At 39.3% G+C, this 21,874-nt stretch overlaps 1 protein-coding gene across 2 annotated transcripts in view; it reads left to right on the plus strand.

Moving 5' to 3' along the window:
- Nucleotides 1-573: 573 nt before the first annotated feature.
- ABCA12 (ATP binding cassette subfamily A member 12) overlaps nt 574-21,874 on the plus strand; it is a 157,086-nt gene continuing 135,785 nt past the window's right edge. For both annotated transcript variants that reach the window (XM_081142825.1, XM_081142826.1), the window contains exons 1-2: nt 574-643; nt 14,168-14,261. In XM_081142825.1, the coding sequence (XP_080998951.1) occupies nt 575-643; nt 14,168-14,261 (163 nt within the window). In that variant the 5' untranslated portion in view covers nt 574. The remainder of the gene's footprint in view (nt 644-14,167; nt 14,262-21,874) is intronic.

Consider the following 21,874-nt stretch of genomic DNA (forward strand, 5'->3'; position numbering starts at 1 on the left):
TAAAAGGCTCCTTACTCCCGCCCTGCCTCTGCTGGAGCAGGTACTATGTAGTCAAGAAGGCGAGAGAATGTAGGACAAGTCCTACTGGCCTGGCAAGGGTCCCACCTAATTCCTCATGACGTGTTCAGTGCAGGTGACACCTCCTCGAAGGTGTGGATAGGCAGTTAATTTCATGGAGAGTAGGAGGTGTAGGTTCAGCTTTTTTTTTTTTTTCCACAGTGGGGCATTATCTGAATGACACTCATTCTCTCTTGAGTCTGGACTTCACGCAACAAGCAGCAACTGGAGGTTATTTTAATACAAGCAGAAGCCACTGGAAGATACTGGTCTGGGTCCTTATTTGGGAGGAAGAGTTTGCTTGAAAAGTGCTTCTGGGTCAAGAATTAAGCCAATCCTTGCACAGGAAAAGAAGATCTGTGGCAGAGAAAAATCTGTGGGTTTCTTACCCCTGTTGCCACGAAAGCTATGCCTTGAAAAGGCGTCTGGCCCATTGACACACAGCAAGTTAGACCAATTCTTTTTTTGAGGAGTGGAGGAAAATAAGAAGACTTTCATTGTTTGGGGTGTTTGAAGGATGGCTTCCCAGTTTCACCAGCTTCGGATCCTGGTCTGGAAAAATTGGCTCGGTGTCAAAAGGCAGCCGGTGAGTAACAATAAGAGAGGCGAGCTCTGGGACATGCTCCCGGTGATCCTAAAATGTGATGATGTCAATGAGGTAAAAAGAGAAGAGTTTTAATTTAATTTTTAAATCAGCAAGTAAGATATTTAGAAATCATCCCTGCACCTGTCTTCTAGCTAAAGGCACGAGTCTAAACCTGCAGCTAAAGCAACCCTTTGATTTCAGTAAATTAGAGTAAACCAGGGTATGCCCTGGGCAAAGAAAGGATGCATCTTATTACTGGTTGAACTGGAACTAGTGTTAAAGTCTAAGTTTCTGGCCAAGATGCTTTAAGAAATTTTCTCAATGAATTTAACCAACGAGATGAAGAAATGTATCAGATGAGAGGTACACCAAATGGTAGAGAAATGTACTTGAAAACCAAAAGCAATAGAAAGTTTGGTTGAAAAGTAAGATATTGAAAGGAAATAGTTTGAAGGCTGTTGGTATAGAAAAGCTTCTAAGAAATTTGAGTTATCTAAAAATTATTTACTAGAAATACCAAGTAAGAGCCAATGTGCGTGCCATGTTTCCAGAGTATTACGAATCACTTAACTTTACTGCTGTGGTCTGTGTACTCTGCTCATTGCCACATCTTTCTTTGTGCTCTTGCATTAGCGTTTGCTTTTTAAATGACAAAGCCAGCTGTTAGATCCCCTCCAGAAAGGATCTTGGTAGACTGAGAAAGGAATTGGCTACTGTGATCTGCCACATATTCAGAACAATGTTTGAAAACCTTAGAAATCCAAAAAGGCACTCAATATACTTCATTTCAGAGTTGTAATTCCCAGCCTTAAATGAATAATATAATTATTATGCAAGTAGTATGCGTCATAGAAACCAACATTTTATCTATGCAGCTTATCTCATTCTAGGTTTGCTTCTAGTGCCTGACCCCTTACTTACGTGTTCTCATGTGTAGATTAAGAGGGAGAAGTAAGTGTTCACTCACCTTTGTGAATTTGGTGGGCAGGATTCTAAATCCTAAGGTGTTATGTGATTGCATGGGTGTGGGTTTGGACATATGTTTTAAGTTATTACTATTTTTATTTCATTGTTTTTTAACTAAAAGCAACACAAAAGTAAAACTTCCCATACTATCCCATGGTAGGTTGTATGTAGAATTCATCACGTTAAGAGTCTGGAAAGGTGACTGTGGTCAAAAGACAAGCCTGAGTTCTTGGTTTTGCTCCTTACCAGCTATAAGACTTGAGTAGCACGTCACAATCTCCCTGAGCACTGGCTTCCCCCTTTCCCCAAACGGGCTTGAGATCTACCGTATCTGTCTCATAGGGTAGTGAGAACTAAATGTGCTAATGTATTTCAAATTGCTTTATAAATGGTGGCAAACACTTGGCAAATAGGTTATAAAGAGATTTGGGGCAATGTGGTTGTCATATTTTATTTGACATAATGATGAAAGGGAATCCAGAAGAAGGGATTGTGGGAGAGAGAAAGAAATTCATATACAGTAATGTCCCTAAGTGATGAAAATTCAATAGTTAAAAATAAAAGCACAGAGGAAGTGAAACATCAATTATTGCTAACAAACAGAATGCTGAAGTTATATATATATATATATATATTTTACAAGTCCATTTTACTTAAAAATTTTTAAAAAGCCCTTGGGTCCTGGCTGGGTGGCTCAGTTGGTTGGAGCTTTGTCCCATACACCAAAAGGTTGCAGGTTTGATTCCCTGTTAGAGCACATACCTAGGTTGTGGGTTTGATCACCTGTCAGAACGCATACTGGAGGCAACCAATCAATGTTTCTCTCTCTCTCTCCCCCTTCCTCTCTCTAATAAATCAATAAAAAAAAATCCTTGGGTGAGTATTAAAAAACAACAATACCTCAGGTGAATATTTCGTTGAGAAATGTTATCCTTAGAAACTTTAAATAAGTTCCTCCCTCATCTATAATGTAGCTGGTATATCAATTTTCTACATTAGAGTTTTTCTCTATTTTAGTCTACTTCTGCTGGACATGGCATATTTAGAGGAGATGCAAGTTAGGCGTGCTAAAATGTTTTCACTATGATACCTTATTTTATTCCTGTGTAGCCCAAATCCCTAAAGAGCCCCTGTTAATTATACTTTTGCCTAGGGAAAGAGAATACACAAGCTATTAGTTCATTTTGGGATGGCAGGTGATACAGAAGCTAGGTGCACCTTGAGAGAATGGGACCCAGGGCAGAAAAGCCTTTGTTGCAGGAGGAAAGATTAGGAAAATGCCCAGAATTGGGGGTACTACAGAGGGCTCACCTGGACCCACTCTGACCAATTTGGGGAACATGAGACCTTTAGAAAATAATGGTGCCAAAAGGAGAAGGAAAGGTGATTGATTCTAAGAGGAGGGTGAAAGGGCACAGACAGGTGTCTTTCCTTCTTCACGCTTTTGCCTAGGACTAGCCCCCATATCGGAGTAATGGAAAGACGACTTGGGGGTGCAGGTAGAAAGAATATATATGTGTGCCAATGTTATTTAAGAGGAAAGTGAGAAAATCAAGAGGTTGGAAAGTTAGGGGTAAAGGTCTAAAAGGTGAAATGGAAGAAAATTGTGAAAATAGGAAATATAGACAAATTAGAAGACAGGGAATGTGAAAAGCAGGTATAGAAGACATAGTCTTTTGGTAGGAGCTGGGCTTTGTCATCCATCAATAATTAAATAATTTTAATTATTTAAAATATAAGCATTTTAATTTCTATCTTTGTAATTGTTCTGAGTCGTGGGAAAGACAGCCTATAAATGAAGAGGTTAGAAATCTATTAACAGAGAAACAAATGATATATAAGAAAGAATAAAAAAGAAAAAATAAATAAAGATATAGTAAAAATATTAGAGTGAGGAAACACAGTATCAAATATATACTACAATAGAAAATGAGAAAAGAATTTCGAACAGCTACGCAGTCTAATAGAATGTGGAATCTAATAAACAAAATAAACAAGACAGAAACAGACTCATAGGTTCAGAGAACAAACTGACAGCTGTCAGAGGGGAGGGGTTGAGGGCTGGTGAGAAGGGCAAAGGGATTAAGCAAAGAAAAAGAAAAAGACTCGTAACACAGACAACAGGATGGTGATTGCCAGAGGGAAAGGGGTTGGGGAGAGGTAGGGTTTCAGAGTGTTCAACAGACTTGTCCAAGGTCACACAGTGAACTTAGGGACTCAAAGTCAGATTTTCCCCCAAATAGATCTCTTCTTTCTATTACCACCCGCTGTTTCTCTGCTGCCCCTGAGTTGGGTTTCCTTCCCAATATGCTCTTGATCTGTGCTCAAAGTTCCGCTCACCAGTGAAGACATCGTATTTGCTAAGGAGGCCTTAGATAGTGCTGTTTTTCAATATTATTAATAATATCAATTCTCAATTACATTGTTAACCTAAAAATAAAAAGCCAAATTGAGAGGCAACATAATTTATTTGAGTTCAAAGAATAGCTAGCTATGCAGGAAGCACTAAATTAGGCAGAAACCCAAACTGTGTTCTGATTACCGGATGAAGGCAAGGGGTTTTTGTGAGAAAGGGAAGGGGGATAATTACATGAAGAAGGAAGGAATTTCTATTGGGGCTAATAAGTACCAATAGGTCTACATAGCTGTTTACTAATTCTAAAGAAGGTCTTTAATCTTCAGTTTCTGTGATTGGGATGTGTGCTTTCCTGTTAGCTCTACAAACAGTGGTTTGGGAGAGAAGGCTACTCTGGCCCAGTCCAAAGGCTATTTTGCCCAAGTCAAACAGTCCAAAGGTTCAAGGAACAAGCCGTGCATGGCCATTCTCTGGGGTGGGGGCTCTGAATTCATTTAGAAATGGCTCCATTTATTTTATTTTTGTTATTTCTCCCTTTTGATTGAGATCTTTCCTTGAAAGCATCGCTGATCAACCGTTGGAAAGCAACACGACCAGTTGTTGAAAGCTGCATTGATCTGGTGCTGGGAAGGCTCATTCTAGTATATCACATCCCATGTAAGAGGGAAAGTGCGGGTTTGGTTTTTAATTTTAGGAATCTTAGGGCACATTTAAGCAACAAGAGCACTAGAACAGAGGAAAGTCATGCTGTCATGTTTCTTTAAGGGCAAACATCTGCAGTTAGTTCCTTTAGGTTTTCACATGAGCTCTCATAGGACTTAGTGATTATCTCAGATCCCTGAGCAATCATTATCCAAGTGGTGTCTTTACAACATGCAGCTATGTAAAGCAGACAACATTTTATAACAAGAATTTCTATAATGACAAACAAAATGCTAAATCGAATTTGGAGAATAGACCTGAATAGGAAGTAAGGCCTGAGCGTAGCCAGCTGAAAAGGTCAAGGACCATGGGGCGTCAGCAATCAGGCATTTAATAAGAGACGTTTCTATGGAAACAAAGAAAAACAAAGGTTAATGGCAAGATGCCAGTTTCTGAGCTGAGGGGGCAGCCAGTCAAGAAAAATTTTAGATGTCAGGGTTAAAGCATCTTTGCAGTTTGAAATGTCTCTGATGATGTCATCCATTGTTCAGGTAAACTTTCCAAATGGCTTATACAACATCAGGCATGAAGACTGCTTAAGCATGAGCTTTTGTGGTGATTCCTGTGAAGTTTATGTTAATTCATTTACAGTCCATTCAGTGGGCTTCCAGGAAATGGCAGCTTTAGTTCTCAATGATTCCAAGTCAAAAGTGGGAGAAAAATTGGAAACATTAGTTTGAAAAGTTGTAGCCAAATATTTGAGCAAACTAAAAGAATTCAGGATTCAATTCAGCTTACAGGTGGAAAACAAAACCTGAAAGGCAATGAACAGAATTTGTATTCATAAGCTTCTATTGAAACTTATTTTTTTTCTCTCTCTCCAGTTATCCAAATTTTTATCAAAGATATTTTGCAAGCAAATTAGTTTTACTATAATTAAGTCTAGTTTTAATAAACTTGGCCTGCTTATCTACATAAATGCATCAAATATAGTAATTGATCATATAGACTCTTTTACAACTGCTTTGCTAGAACTTTTAGTAAGAAATCTTCAGATTGAATTTTTAACAGCCTCTTGAGGCTAAGAGGCCAATCTGTATACTTGCCAGCAGACTTCACCTGTAGTATCTTTAGATTTGGGTTAATTCCTCTCAAAATATCCTGAGGTTCTTGTGCCTGCTAGGAAGTGACCTTCCTTACTCGGTTGGTTAGGTTGGGAACCCTATAAGCAAGGTACCACACCGATTTTTCCAAGGAGGCTTTATTGGCTTCACTTGAGGTGTCTAGTGCCCTTCTGGCTCTTAAATGCTCTCCTTGTGTCCACTAATTTTACAGCTTTGTCTTCCAAGTTTCCCTTAGCAATAGCTTTTACCTCACGTGCATTTAATCCACAGTAAAATTTGTTTAAATAGATGCTAGTCTGGTGAGATTTGCAAAAATTGTCAGTTTGCAGGGGCCAGCCCAGACAACAAGTTGATAGGACTTAAGCCTATGTTGTTCCCTTTGGAATCTCTTTTTCATGCCAAATAACACAACAGACAGAGACAAAGAAAAGAAACGCAGGAACTCAAAACAAAAATTTGTCCTTACCATCCAGGGGGGAAAAAACCCCTATGAGCTTCTCAACACCCAGGGAACTTCTTACAAGCATGAAAGGAGCCCTCCTGAGGAAAATCCCTCATGTGGTAGCAGGTTCCCGTGGCAGCAGCCACATGGGCACTGCCAGGGCAATGCCTCTCTGAGGGAATTTTCCCTCCTGATCTCAAAGAATGTCACCGATTTCAACCAAAAAGGAGCCTGAGAGAATTTACTACTGGGAGCAGTGGGTGGTCCATGGCAGCAGTGAACACAAAGGAGGCTCATGTGGGGATTTTACCTGGTTTCAGGAGACTCTGGCCCATGAAGGTAAGGTTGCTTCAGGTCCTGACTCTGACTCCGTATTTGTTAGCCTATAAATCAAAAGCCAATGAGAGTCAACAAGTATTTATTTGAGACCAAAGAATAGTTAACCAAGAAGTACTATTTAGGCAGAAACCCAAATTGTATCCTGATTATGGGGCATAGGCAATGGGTTTTTATGAGAAAGGGGAGGGAAATAATTACATGAATAGAAGGAAGGAGCTTCTATTGGTGCTAATAAGCTAAGTTCTTTAACTCTACATGGCTGTATACTGATTCTAAAAAATGTTTATAATTTTCAGTCCTTGTAGTCAGGATGTCCAATTTCCTATTAGCTCTACAAATAGTTGTTTGGGAGACAATGCTGATCTGCTCCCTCCAAAGGTTATTTTGCTAAAGTCAAACATTTCAAAGTTTCAAAGAGCCAGAGGTACAAGGCCATTTCTCTGGTCTGGTGGTTCCGACTCCATTTTGAAATGGAGCCGTTTATGTCATTTTTCTCAATTGCAAAAGTGAATGCTAAAAAAGTGTGAAAAAAACACATTAATCACGAACAGAAATGTTAGGTAATAGAGAAAATCAATTAGATGCAGATGCTACCCTGCTGGGTTTGTAATGTAACTCTTAAAATAATGGGAATAGGAAGATCCATTCCACTGGAAATGGTTAGCAACAGGGAGGCTCACCGAATGAGATGCTAGTTAACGACAGGAGGGAGTCCTGGTGCAGCAGAGACAGAAAGACTAGATAGTGTGAGATGAGAGTTTATCTTTCATGGAGAAGATGGCTCCTGAATAGCATATCAGGGAGTGATTTCCAATGTCTATAAAAGTGGAATCTAATTCCAGACTTATGACCTGAAGAAGGAAAATTAATTCGGCTCTTTATTTTCTGTTGTAACTTTATCTAGTGGATCACACTTTAGCTCAGTTGATGATAGAATTATTATTTTTTTTTCTGTCACAGACATTCCCACAACTTGATAAACTTCTAACACTTTGGATTAAGTTTGAAACTTCTCCAAACACTATTTTGCTCATGTAACTTCCCCTCAGAGTGATTAGAAAAAGAGGAAGACTTAGCTTTAAAATTTCGGAGCAGGACACTCTAGGTATTAAAATAATTTTTAGAATAAAACAATTTAGGATTAAGCTCTAATCCCAAAATTTAAAATTCTAAATCATGTTAAAATGAACTAGGCCTTATACAATTCATTCCACTATATCTTCAAATGTTCCAAGCCCTTTCACCTCTTCTGGGTCTATACCATTTACTCCCTTAATACCTTTTAATTGTTTAAAAAAAAATTATGTCTACCTGTTGTTTATGGTGCTCATTACATAGCAGACATGCACATTTTATTAGTTTAGTCAATCAATAAAAACTAAATGAGATGAAATGTTTTAGAAATAAGAGCAATAGAGAAATAGATTCACTTAAAGTCCAATAAAAATGTGTTTCATATACATCATAGAAAGTTTACCAAAATGTATTCTAACATGTATCTCCAAAATGTATTATAATCTATAAGTATAGATTTCAGAAAAAGTCCTTGATCCCAGTTTCCAGATGGGTCATTTATATGGATGACAGAGTTAACTAACTCTTGCCATTTTCATTTCCTTGTTTTGGGGTTTGAACTAAGGTTTATTCCAGATCTAAAGTATCAACCTCTTCCTTCAGAATGTGAACTTGGGAATCCTCTTGTTACCATCAAGTAATAGTCATCCTCGACTTATGGGACAATCCACAAAGGAAGGAAGAGACTATGTACTTTATATGTGGAAGGTTGGGCAAGTTGTATTTTCAAGTTTGTAATAAAGTTATGATTTGAGATTACAGGATGACCTTTAAATGACTTTTAATGCTTTCATAGGGTGAATGAATAAAAAAGTACAGTATTGCGGTCAAAGACAGCTAGTAATCTGTTTGTAGTGGTTTGGTTACGTAGCTTAATGGTGCAGATGCTGAAGTCAGGCTCCCTGGGTTCCATGATCAGCTCTGTGATTTAGAGCCTTATGGAACAAAGGCTTATTTAGTCTCTTTTAAGATTCCAATTTCCCATCTGCAAGAGGAAATGAGGTGATTATATTAAATAAGATAATGCGTGTTAAGTGTGTAACATAGCATCTTGCACATTTTAAGCAATCAATATCTATTAGCTATTATCATTTGGGGAATTATATTGAATTCTGATATAATTGTAAGGAGACCACTTGACAACAAGGCTTTATGGCAGGAGAGATATTTTGAAATCTTGTTTTACAGGGAATTGTCAAAGGAACTAGCATCAGTACCCAGGAGGAGAGGGGGCTTTGTCTCTCTTCAAACACTTGTTGAATTCTCATGTGAAAGAAGAGATCAGACTAAGACAAATGAGTGTTAGTCAAAACAAGGGAGATACCAACCTTGATATAAGCAAAAAATCAGACAATGTGAGTTGTCCAATAATGAAGTCTTGTGAAATAGTTAACTTTGAGTCATCAGAAGCATTCAAGTAGAGGTTGGATAACCATAAGGCAGGGATGTTTTCCCTGACTTAATGCACCAGTCATTCTGGACTTATTTCTTTTCCTGGAACATTTCACCCTCTTTTCCATCTGTGGGTCTTCAACCATATGTTTTCTCTGCTGAAAAGACTCCTATTTCTTTTTCATGCTCCATCCAACATACCTGTCTTTCCTTCTGTCTGACCCTTTCCATCTTTTAGGCTTTGAAATCGGCTCCCCTTGATTTATCTCCCATCTACACTCTTCACTTCATGTGTCTTAGCATTATCTATTACATTTGGTTATAATTATTTTTTAATGTTTCCTTTTCTCAAAAGACTGAAAATTTTAATTGCTTTCTTCTCTGTACCTAGTGTGCGGTATACAGTAGGTGCTCAGTAATGTTTGATTATATAATAATAATAATAATGATAATAATAATAATGTGATTACTGTAGTGTATGTTAAACCCTAAGTTTCCTTAAGACTCTCCAGAACTATGATTCCCTGAAGAGGAATGGAGATCTTCATTTTAAACGTTTTACTTTTACTTATTTTCAGAGCTAGAGAAGGAATCCCCATTGCAATATGAAAATTGTAATGAGAATCACTATCATTCGTTTTGGACACGACCAACTTAAAACCACTCTATTGTAAGAGTTGTAAACTATCTATCTATCATCTATCTATCTATCTATCTATCTATCTATCTATCTATCTATCTATCATCTATCTATCTATCTATCTATCTATCTATCTATCTATCTATCATCTATCATCATCTATCTATCTATCTATCATCTATCTATCTATCTATCTATCTATCTATCTATCTATCTATCTATCTATCATCTATCTATCTATCTATCTATCTATCTATCTATCTATCATCTATCTATCATCTATCTATCATCTATCTATCTATATCTATCTATCATCTATCTATCTATATCTATCTATCATCTATCTATCTATATCTATCATCTATCTATCTACCTATCATCTATCTATCTATCTATCTATCTATCTATCTATCTATCTATCTATCTATCTATCTATCTATCTATCTATCTATATCTATCTAATCTATCTATCTATCATCTGTCTGTCTGTCTATCTATCATCTATCATCTATCTATCATCTATCTGTCTATCTATCATCTACCATCTATCTCTATGTCTACATATATTCTACATATATTCTGAGGCTCTCTCTATGCTTGGAAATGTGGCATCCCAACAAGCACACTTAGCTCTCCTCTGTCCACTAAAAGAAGCTAGCATTTCCTGGAAAATCGGTATTTTCAGAGAAAGAACAGAGAAAGAACATGATGAGGCAGAAACAACTTGTGGAACCAGAAAAAAGGAAATAAATAAGTTATACACACATTTATAGCTGTATTTCATGTCTCTCTATACATTTTGGAAACCAGGAGCTCATACTCATATTCTTAATTCTAACTCAACACTAAAGAGTTCATTCTAGTTTCCTCCTTTTCATGTTCATAGTTCCCCTGATGGATAGTGAGAAACCTGGCTCCTCTAATGGGGGACATTTACTTTTTGGTCACCTCCCTGTATGAAACTGATCGCCTGCTCTTAGCCCTGCACAGACACCTTCCTTACCTAACTTTGGCTCTGACACCCCATGTTTGGCTGCTGCACTGTGAGTGTCCTCTTTACCTTGCTGGGACCCACCTCCCTCACTGTGTCACTGTGGGCCCCCAAGTCCTAGTGTGGATTTACCTCGTTGGGTACCACCTAAGGACTTTCAGGCACTGAATTTTTCAGGAAATGAAAGGAAAGAGAAAGATAAACCATGGGACATCTCAACAGAAAATAATCCTGAGAGAAATAAAAGGAGACAAATCATGGCCCACTAAGGAATTTTAAAATGCTCAGTGTGACTGTGCCCTTCAATGTCAGGAATGCAGGGGGGATGGAAGCAAATGAAGTATAGTGGCAAGTGGGGGGTAAATGAAAATATCGGCAGAAATAGGAAACTGTTAAAAACTTCTTCAACGTTTCCAAGTAGTCCCGATATCTATATGTGTCAGATCAATATATTAGCTCTTTCTCTAAGCAACAAGAAAAACCATGACTCCATAGTTTAGCACTTGGATTCTTGGCACCACATTTGCTTCTAGGTTATTTATGATAATATTTAGAATGGTGTTGAGAGCAATCGTGCTACTATGAAAATTTCAGTTTTGTTTATTTCTTGCCTTTGTGATTAACTTGTCAGCCTTAACATTCCTGCCATCACAGTGTGAACAGCTTCACGTTTATTATCCTCCTGGAATGCAGTACACAGAAGTGTTCTTCAAATCTCCCTGACCTACAGTCTCAGGGGAAATTTTGTGATAGTAGATTGTGTATGGGCTTGCTGGGGATTTTACCTATAACAGAGTCAAAATTGCCTGAAGCTACACTGATATAGATTACATTTTGGTCTAGATTTAAATGGTGTCTAAAATTAATTTCAAAATTCACCAAAACATCTTCATGAAGCCATCTAATCAGATAAACTAAAGGACCACGTAAAGATATCCCACGACATATGCCCCTTATTTGAATGTGAATGTACATTTGTGTTGCTCCAATCGATCTCAGTTGCTCACTGAATTCTCATGAGAGTTCTATGGAAAAATGAATAGATGCTCCTGAAAGCAGCTATGGGCCATTAAACCTACTCAGATGAATCCGTTAAAAAAAAAAAAAAAAAAAAGAATAACTATGGCTTCAAATATAAGACCAAAAAATCCACAGACATTACATTCTTTTAACCTTAATTCTTTACAGTCTGCATTTCTAATGAGTCACATAGAATAAAGATGATACTTTGTATTATATCTAGAATCCTTGAAGAACAGGCTTTAATTTTCAAATATATCAGGGACTAGGCTAGAATAACACACCTTATCTCTTTTTATAGCACCTGTATTTTTTCAATACACTTTCTGTTATTCTTTTGTATTTGTTTCTCAGAGCAGTATGATAATTAAAGAAAAAAAAGTCCTAGCCTATGTATTTTTATATTCAGATCCTTGTCCCTCGCTCTGCTTCACAACTGGGTGTGTGACTTTGGATACATTATGCTACCCTTCTGTATCCCAGCGAGTAAAGGAGAGAGTTGGATGAGATCAAGGTCTCAACCTCTTCTATGCTATGGACATCTTTGGCAGCCTGGTGAAACATATAGTTCTTCTAAGAATAATGTTTTAAAATCAATAAAATAAACAGGATTGCAAATAAAACAAATTATATTGAAATTCAGTTATTAAGGCATTTAAAAGCAAATTTAGGATATGGTAATGTGTGTTTCTTTATTATAGCATTAAATAAACAAGTAAATAAATATCATGAACTCACAACTACGACAAGTGTAAACATCACTTGGAGGTCTCTGCAACAACACTAATATGATTTGAAAATATCTGTGCTTCCTATTGATGACCAAGTCACAGGTACTTCTAATCACATTGTGGTTTATTGCCTACATCCATCATCAATGGAAATGCTAAATTTCCATCACAAGCTAAAGAAAACAGAAACGTAATTTTGTTTTCCTATCCAAGTTATGAATGCCCTGAGTTCTATCCATTAGTTGACCTCAAAGGAACTTTCCAACAAAAATATTCCAGGCCTTTATAAACAATCCTGCTAGTTGGGTGGGTGGTGTACACTTAGAACTGCTCTACTCTGAGTGTGGTCCTTGGGCATCAGCACCAGGAGCACCCACTTGGAGCTTCTTAGAAAGGCAGGATTTCTGGCTCTGCCTCTGATCTACAGAATCCCATTCTACCTGTGTACAGAGCCTTCAGTGACTGGTATGTGCGTGAATACTTGAGAAGTGCTGTATAGACTGGGCTGTTCCTCCAGCCTGGGAGCTTTTCAGCTATGATCCAACCCAGCACCTTAGGGATTCCTTACATTGACAGTCAACTTCTTCCTTTTCTGAACCCAAAGTCTAAGAAGTTGGTGACAGGCCCACTAGCAAGGAGAACAGTGCTTTTAGACACACAATGGAGATTTTCATAGAAAATTTAGGCCAGGAGTTTCTTAAGGATCCATAACTGGATGGATCTAGATTGTTTTAGAGAATGGAAGCGCCCCAGGAAGTTTGAGATTTGGCAAAAACACAGTGACTCTGAAAAGTGGGGGAGGAATGATAAGACTGGACTGCATAACTAGGCAGAAACATTGTTCCAAGTTTTACTTTATTAAGTCTAGGCAAGGTTTGTTCTGTACAGTTTGGTTTGTGTGTTATAACTGTTTGCATATCATAGTTAATGTTTCTGTGAATACATGTTTGAAAAATTGTATAGTATGTAAAATATTAAGCAGTTGATGTCTTGTGCAATGAATCGTATCTATAGGGGGAGAAAAGCCACTCCTGAAGTGTCTTACAGTGAGGGTCTCTAAATAGAAATTTCAATGCAGTATACAATTTTTGAGTATCTATTTTGTACCAATGAAAATTCAGAGATCTGTAAGACACTGTTTCTGCCATAAAAGAATGGTCAATTTATTTTGTGAGCCAAGCAAAAAAAATTATTGAAGGTAAGAGTATGTTAAGTTCTGTGACAGAAGCAGATACAAGATGTTGTTTACAGTGATATAGTGGGGATTGCTGTATAAAACTTTAAGTTCCAGCTTATTCATTTACTCATTGACTCAATTACCCATTTACTTATTTGTTCAGGGATATCTGTTGATGGTGTCCAATGTCAAACACTAATCTTTATGGCCGAGCATAAACTGTTGACTTTGGAAATGGTAAGATAGGTCTATGTTACAGTTGTGTTGGGTTTTGTATGCCTTGTTTAGAATGCCGAGCCTTATCCAAAGAGCAGCTGGGAAACTCTAACAGATTTTAAGTAGGAACTTACTGATCATATTTGAACTTTAAGATCATCACTCTCAGGGTAGTCATGAGAGGTGATTGGAATGGGGTCTTCGGAAGATCACTTCAAGGTTTTAAGCCTGGAAAAAATCTTGTGTTCATTTCTAGGTCTCTTTCATTTCTAGGAATCTCTCATTCCCTTTTTATTAATAATATTTACAGGCAAATATCTGTCGTGTATTGGAATTTTATAGTAAGATGTACTTCTTGTTAGGTTTTTTGGTTCAGCAATACAATTAACATTTTTTCCTATCATTATTTTACAGCTTTGGACGCTTGTCTTGATTTTATGGCCAGTCATTATTTTCATAATTTTGGCCATTACCCGGACCAAATTTCCTCCAAGAGCAAAACAAACTTGTAAGTAAATTAAATTTGTTTTTCCCTCTAACTTTTGAATTCTAGTTTAAAATTATTTTAACACTACTTTAGTGTTTCATTTTAAAATTCATTTTTTTGAATAGCATTTCCTCTTGAAAGCATTTGTATAAATACTTAGTATGTTCTTTCTTCAGGTTTTTGAATTCATAAGAAAGATAGGCCTGTGATATTTATCTAGAAAAATACAAAGCATGTAGAAGCCATACTTATCTGTAAAAGTTTGTCTGTAAAACTTGGACTCATTCATTATTCATCTCATAAATCTCACCATGGTGTGTACAACACAAACAAGCAGCAATCTCAGCTAGATTATTGTTTACTTTTGTGTTGTTGCAGAAACTATAAACTGGTATTTGATCAACTGAATGAATGAAATCCAGAGTCCTACCACACAAATCTATTTCTCTTCAGGGCAGATACTGGAATGATGCAAATGTATTAGCACAGTTTGGGAGGAATGGTTTCCAGTTAGTGTTGTTTTAGTTACATTTAGTCATTGCCAAGTTATAAATTGGACATATTGCCCAACTTCATTCATTATTTGCTTTTGGACCCAGAATGAAAATGCAGAAAAGACTCAGACAAAGCCTCAGAACTGAGGAGAGTGAGCTTCTTAACCCCAATGATTTCACCAGTGTTGTTTTCTCTTTTGTTCTTCAACTTTGGAGCTAATTTTCTTAGTAGTAATACTTAAGTATTTTTATAAGAAATACTTATAGGGTGCAGAGAGATTAATCAAAGAACTTACATGCATAAATGTGTAACCCCTGGACACAGACAATAATATGGGGAAGGCGTAGCGGTGGGGTGGATGCAGGCTGGAGGGGATCAATGCGGAGGGAGAACAGGGGACATCTATAATACTTTCAACAATAAAGGTAAATTTTTTAAAAGGAAATACTTATAAAGTATTTTACTTAAGCAAATATTTTCAGTTAAGTAGAAGTCAGGTCGGATGTTTTATGTGTCACAAAAGTCATCTTCTAAAGATCCTTGTTAATCACATTTCTGTAATTCAGATTGTATTTCAGATAAATTATGGCCATATTCTATATAAAAGAATACTATGCTGAATTATTTGTAAACAGAACAATGAGCTAGTGCATTTTAAAAAAGCGCAGTGCTTTTCAATCACTCAGGCCTAAGAAATAAGATGAGGGCCATGGTGGAATCTACTTAAATCATACACAATAGGGTAATTCAAAAGAAATATCAATTCAATTAGTGTAAAACACTTAAACGTGCTACAGTAAATAATTCCCTTTATTTGAATAATGCCTTATCATTTCTAAAGGATTTTTGCACAGGTAATTATGTAGAGTTGTTGATGAGATTTTATTAGGTTGTTTATAAAAACAGCATATTTTGTTCTCATTGTATTGTGTGTATATTAGTTCTTTATAGAAGATTAATTCCATTGTGCACTGTTAGAATTAATGCTCTTGCATATCTTAAGTAGCACAGACTTCAGAAATAATACATTCATTACATAAGGACAAATGCTTTTTCAACTATTCTGGTTTAAGACGCTAATTATCAATTTGCTAACGATAGTGATAGAAGGAGTTTACAGTTCCTTTCCTCAATGTCTACCAATTTCTTGTTTTTAAGGATTTTCAGTTATATAAAGTCCCTCTTATAAAACTTCCAAGAGAGAAATATAAGGTGTGTGTGTGAGTAGTCTTAATCTAATTGGTGCTACCTGATAGGATTTAGAGATTCATGGAGAAAACGATGAAAACCGCTCATAATTCCACTAAAATACAGAGAGAGAAAAAAGAATAGAAAAACTGTGTGACAAATGTCTCACAGGCCTAAATCTTAAAGGATCTGGAGAAACACAATACCCCAAAGAAGATGAGTACCGATTTTTACGAAGGACCCATATCATACTCTAGTAATAATTAGCTGTGAGGTGACTGTATGTATGTTTTTGGGTAGGAGGGAACAAAATGATAGCTGGGAAAGTTCAAACACTGAAAATATTTTTGCCAGTCTCTCAGATCTTACAAGGGTCAGTCTAAAAAATAGTTTATTGCTTTGTTATTAGAACTGGAAAGGACTCCATCACTTTATAGATGAGAACGCTGGGATCCAGGGAGGTTGCAATTTGCCAAAACTCAATGATGTGGGGTCTGAGAGAAAGGTTTGGATCCCACCATTACTTACTCATCCATGAGATTTATAAATCCCCTTACCCTCTTCTACAAAGAGCCAAATGCAAATCATGTCCAAGATTTCAACTCGTCCTACAATCAATACAGTATGCAATGTAATTTTATATTTGGAGCTGCTATTTTGCAGAGTAATTTAGAGAACCTAAAACTAGTAGAGACACAGTTACTTTTCTTCTGTCTTGTAGTAAAGAGGGAATAACTTCAAAATGACTATTTGGATTTAGGTGTCTTTATGGTTTCTTACTGTTAGTTTTCTTTGCTCCTTACACCCATTATACAAAAGGATTAAAATGAGCTACTACTAAGAAGCATTTCTAATCTCAGACTATGTGCCAGGCACTTAGGGAGGTAATGGGGATGTTACTCATCTCACAGCTGAGAGCACCAGTGCACACAGAGATTAAGTAACTTGAGCAAGATTGCACAGGTGATAAGTGGTGATGTCAGGGTTTGAACCAGGCTCCAGAATCTGGTTCTCAGCTCACGGACTCACATCTGTACATCTAGTAGTCAGTCCTAATTTCTCATGTAGCATTACTTAGGTTTTGCAAAAGTAGACTAAAAATAGAAATTAGGAATATAAACACTTCTTCTCTGTATCATGAAATCAAGAGCTATAAGGAAGAGCTACATTCTGATGTATGTAACAGAGTTAACCTAAATATTAGTATTCAGTGTAGAAGGCTGCCTCTCCCTGGCGAATTCTTGCGTGAGCCACCGTAGTTGTCGCACCACAGGAATCAGGTCCCGCTTGACAGAGTTAAAATTCTTTCTGGGCAACAGTGACTTCTTCAGTGCTAGTTGGGCAACAGAGAAATGAAGATGAAACTTCAGACTACACCCCAGCTGAAACTAAGCCATGGTGAGAACGGGAGTTGTCATCCTGTGGGCACATTCTACTCCCGGGTCAGCCCGGCAGGTCTGCAGGTCTGATAAATCAGAGGAAGCGCCTCAGCCTCTGCCACGGTGAACACCATCCAGGGCAAAATGCTCACTTTTGCCATCACTTGCCCTCACTTAGGCAACTAGCCTTTGAGATAATAAGTTCCAGGTAAAGAAAGCGTCCGAAGCCTGGCAGGCAGGGCCCGATGCTTCTCATTCACACGGGGGAAAAAATGGGCTGAGGCCTCGTGTTTGAATGAATTCCAACCTCTTATAATCTCTACATGCAGTGGCTTGTCAAGAGGCAAACTTAAAGCCAAAATACCATGCTTAGGAGCAAGGCAAACGAAACAAAACAAAACTCTCCAAAATGCATTTAGACTGAGCCAAGCTGTAATGTGCAGTGAGTTAATTTTGTCTCCTTTTAATACATATGTCCCTCTGAAAGTGCAGGCGAGAAGTTCCTAATTACCGTGGGACTGACTACGTTTAACAACAGTGAAACCCTGCCATAGTAAGATAAGTGGACTCCAAAAATGCAGTTCTGCCAAACAAGGAGTCACATTTTTATGAAGTTAATGAAAAACAATATTTTCAAGTGGTAGGAAATATCACTAAAAGCACAGTGGAAATTATACTGTACAAGTATAACCACACACTGAATTAAAACCCAGCTATCTTGAGGCTGTTACTTTCTAATGCCCCTCCCCTTCCAGAGCATAAGAAATTTTGCCCATCCCACATCTGAAAATAGGGGCTGGTGGAAGGCAGAAGCCAACTACTAATTGAATTATATCCGAATTTGTGTTATTACAGGGTTATACTCAATACCACCCATCCAGATGTGACTCAGTGGCTTTGGTCAATGCAAGATAGACATTCCTAGCATGGCTTTTGACCTCCAAGCATACCTTTTGTACTCAGGGACAAATAAAAATAATGATAGGGGTGAACATTTATTGAACACTTTACTATGTGTCAGACACTATGCTAAGTACTTTGCATATATTTCCTTAGTTATCCATCCATTATCTCTTTGGACTGTGTAATTTGATTATCCCCATTTTAAAGATGACAAAACTGAGGCACAGAAATATTAAGTCATTTACCAATGTTCACATGGTTACCCTGTGCCCAAGTCTGGAATTTCACCATGCAGTTTTCACGTGCAGTAGAGTGTTTTTTTCCAGGTCCTGAGTGCCAACAACAGCGACACTGAGGTCTGGCTCTTTGGAATGTACAGCATCTTCTTTTTCTTCCTTGTACCACCTATCAGCACTATCATAGATTGGATGTGGCCATAAAAGTGAACTCATTTGGTTTTCTACTTGTCAACAGCTCTAGGAAAAAATTGAGAAGATTGAAATTATTGATTAATTGGTGGTTTGTGGGATCCATGCGTGATGTTATACCTACACTGCCTACATTGTTAAAACTATTGTGCAGTTTTATGTTGAAAGAGTCTCTGAGGCATCTCACTTGGGAGGGCTGTGAGAGTGAGAGGAGTGAGGTTTCTTCTGGCCCAGCTCTTGCTGCTGACTTTTTGCATGTTTTTTGTTGTTGTTTTTTATGGAAGTGAAGGCAAGTGCATGAGGGCAGGATTTTGGGTGTCCCATGCTCACCAGTACACTCATGATTTAGTAGGAATAGTAATAAATAATAATAGTTGAGGGACCCATAGTAAATAATTTTCATTTCTATCTTGAGTGGCTCAAAATTAATGTGGATTTTATTCTGGGAAGCTCCGAACGCATCATCATTGTCCTCCTGGGGATTGCCCCATCCAATTTCTCCATTCTCACCCATGCCAGTAATACCAGGCAACCTCTCAGGTTAGAAATACCTGAGTCATCGTCGACTCCTCCCATAACCACCAGCCTTAAAGTCAGAATCTATCTTGCGAAATGTGTCCTGGAGTTAACTCTTTCTTTGCATCCTTCCTGCCACCCGTGGCTCTAAAATCTCACTGTTTCATGCCTGGATTTCTTCTATAGCTTTTTCAAATATCCCCATTGGGTAGCCTCCTAAATACTTTCCAGGCCTATCGAGCTTCAACGTCTCTTCGCCTGACTTTCAGGACCTTCAGCGTCAGAGCCCATTCACCTCTCTGCTCTGTGGTCCCACGCCTGTGCCTAAGGAAGTGGAGCCTGAGTGTGTCCCTCACACCTAACGCTCGTCCCTGCTGGATCCCCATGCCCACCAATCATCCTCAGCGTCTGTTAAAAGACACGCTCGCGTCTCAGGCTTCCCCCATAGCTTCCCCTCATCACTCAGACTCCATTAGTTCTTTCTGTCTCTCTTGCTGATGTTTCGGGTTGTCGTGGTCTCTGAGTGCTTTAGGCTCGGGCTTGGCCCACTCGTTGGAGAGGCAGCACATTAACGCAGAAATCACATCACAAGGCCACATCCTGTAGACGCCGCGGGATGCCTCACGTGGGGAACAAAATAGCAGTTTGATATATTGCTCAGAATTGGATACCGTTTAAAAGATTAATAAGGGTAACTGAATTACAAAAGTCACCAAAAGATTAATAGTAAAAATAAAAAACTCAGTGTGGGTCTGAGGCAAGTAAAGGGCAAGAAGTTACCTTGGCTTCGGTTTGCTCTTTACTTCTCAGGTCCGGGTAAATCTCCCAGTGCTGTCAAAAATGACCATAATGCTCACGTTGGGGGGTGTGGGGGGGAATGAAGGTAAGGGCCCCTGGCTCTTGCCCAGGTTGCTCCACCTGGGAATTTCCATCATGAATGCCTAAGAGCTCTTATGAATACCACATACATAAGATTTTTGTGTGGGAGAGATGTGACAGTCTGCTTCTTGCTTAAGTTCCAGAAAATGTCAGAACAGCTTCTGATTTCACAACCGAAGCCCCATCATTGACTGCTTCCCTCAGCAATCGGCAGCCGACAGCTTTTATGGAAACCGTGCTGACCCTCAGGGGGCCAGGCGGAGGGAAACCCTGTGACACGCACTGAGCCGAGGCGGGGCCTTTGCTGCCGCGGGCTCTGCGCACGGGCGTGGGGAGGCGGGAGGAAGGGCCGCGGGCTCCATCACCCGCCGGGCGCCCGCAGCCCTGCTGGAAACTCCTCTCTCAAGGCCGCGCCACACCACACCCTAGGCCAGGAAACGTGGCAGGACTTCCCAGCCGAGCCCAGAGGAGGCTCAGTGCCCAGGGCCGCCTCAGGGGCCGAGGCGCCTTGACCTAGAGTCAGGCTCGTGCCAGGGGGCGAGGCGCAGAGCGAGGCGCCGCGGAGGGCGCAGCGCGGGGCCCCCTCTGCTCGGACCCGCGTCCGCCCTGCAAAGGGCCGGTTACTCCTGAAGGCCTCCAAGCACCGGCGTCCTGCCGGCGGAGGCTGCGCGCAGCGGCCGAGGTTCGCCGCCCGCCCTTGGAGCCGCGGTGTCCCGGGCTCGCCCTCGCTCCGGGAGCCCAGCCGGGGCGCGCGGGCCAGGCGGCTGGGGCGGGGCGCCCCGTCCCTAAGCCCGCCGGGCGGCCCCGGGACCCCGCCTCAGGCTCGCCGCGCTCCCCTCCCGGCCCAGCTCTCCCCGTTTTTAAAATCCGGCCACCCCGTGCCCCTCGCTTTGCCCGGCGCGCCCGCGCGCAGCCCCGGAGGAGAGGCGCCCGCGCACCCGGCCGGCCTCCGCTCAGCGGGAAGTTCGCCGTCACCTGAGATATTTTCGTATTTTCAAACACGAAGTCTTTGTTTGGGGTATATATTTGCCTGTTTATATATAAAATTATTATTAGTGTGAGAGGTGATGTAAGGGCGTAGGGACTAGATCCGGATCCAGGCTACCTGGCTTCAGATAGAGCCTGGGATCGTCTCTCCGGCGCCCCAAGCCTCAGCTTCCACTTTCACACGGTGAGGCGAATAACGGCCTCTGCTTACGGCCTGCTTATGAGCACTGAATGAGTTAATACTGGCTATATACTTACAGGAGTGCCTGATACCTAGTAAGAGCCACATTCGTGTTGGATTTATATTATTGTATTAATTACATTATTATATATTATATTATTATATTACATATTATATTATATTATTATATTATATGTTATATTATATTAGTATAGAGTATAGAATAAATCAGTGAGCATTATTGAGATAACCTAGTATCTTATTATTATTTGACAGATAAAAAACTGAGGATTAGAAAATTTAAGGGACTAGACTGAAGTGTCACAACATTCATTCTTATCATTATTGCTTATTTTAAGAGCACTTGTCATGTCTGTGTTGATCAGAAAAGCCCCGAGCCCTCAGGGCAGTCAAGTCTGTAGGAGAACAATAACCATACCAGAAACTACGATGCAGTGTGACGGATTCCACAGCAGACGCGGGTCCAAGAGCAGAAGCAGCAGAGAAAACAGAGTCCAGACCACTTACCTGGATCGGGGCAGGGACTTTGGTGAGGCAAGTGCAGTGCAAAATTAGAGGGGCTGACAAACACTCAGTAATCAAGATAAATCGTATTTCAACACAATATCAAAAAGAATTTTAAAATTCTATGATGAACAAAATATCAAAGTTTTAAGT

Source organism: Miniopterus schreibersii (assembly GCF_964146895.1).
Source record: "Miniopterus schreibersii genome assembly, chromosome: 7".
Taxonomy (NCBI): domain Eukaryota; kingdom Metazoa; phylum Chordata; class Mammalia; order Chiroptera; family Miniopteridae; genus Miniopterus; species Miniopterus schreibersii.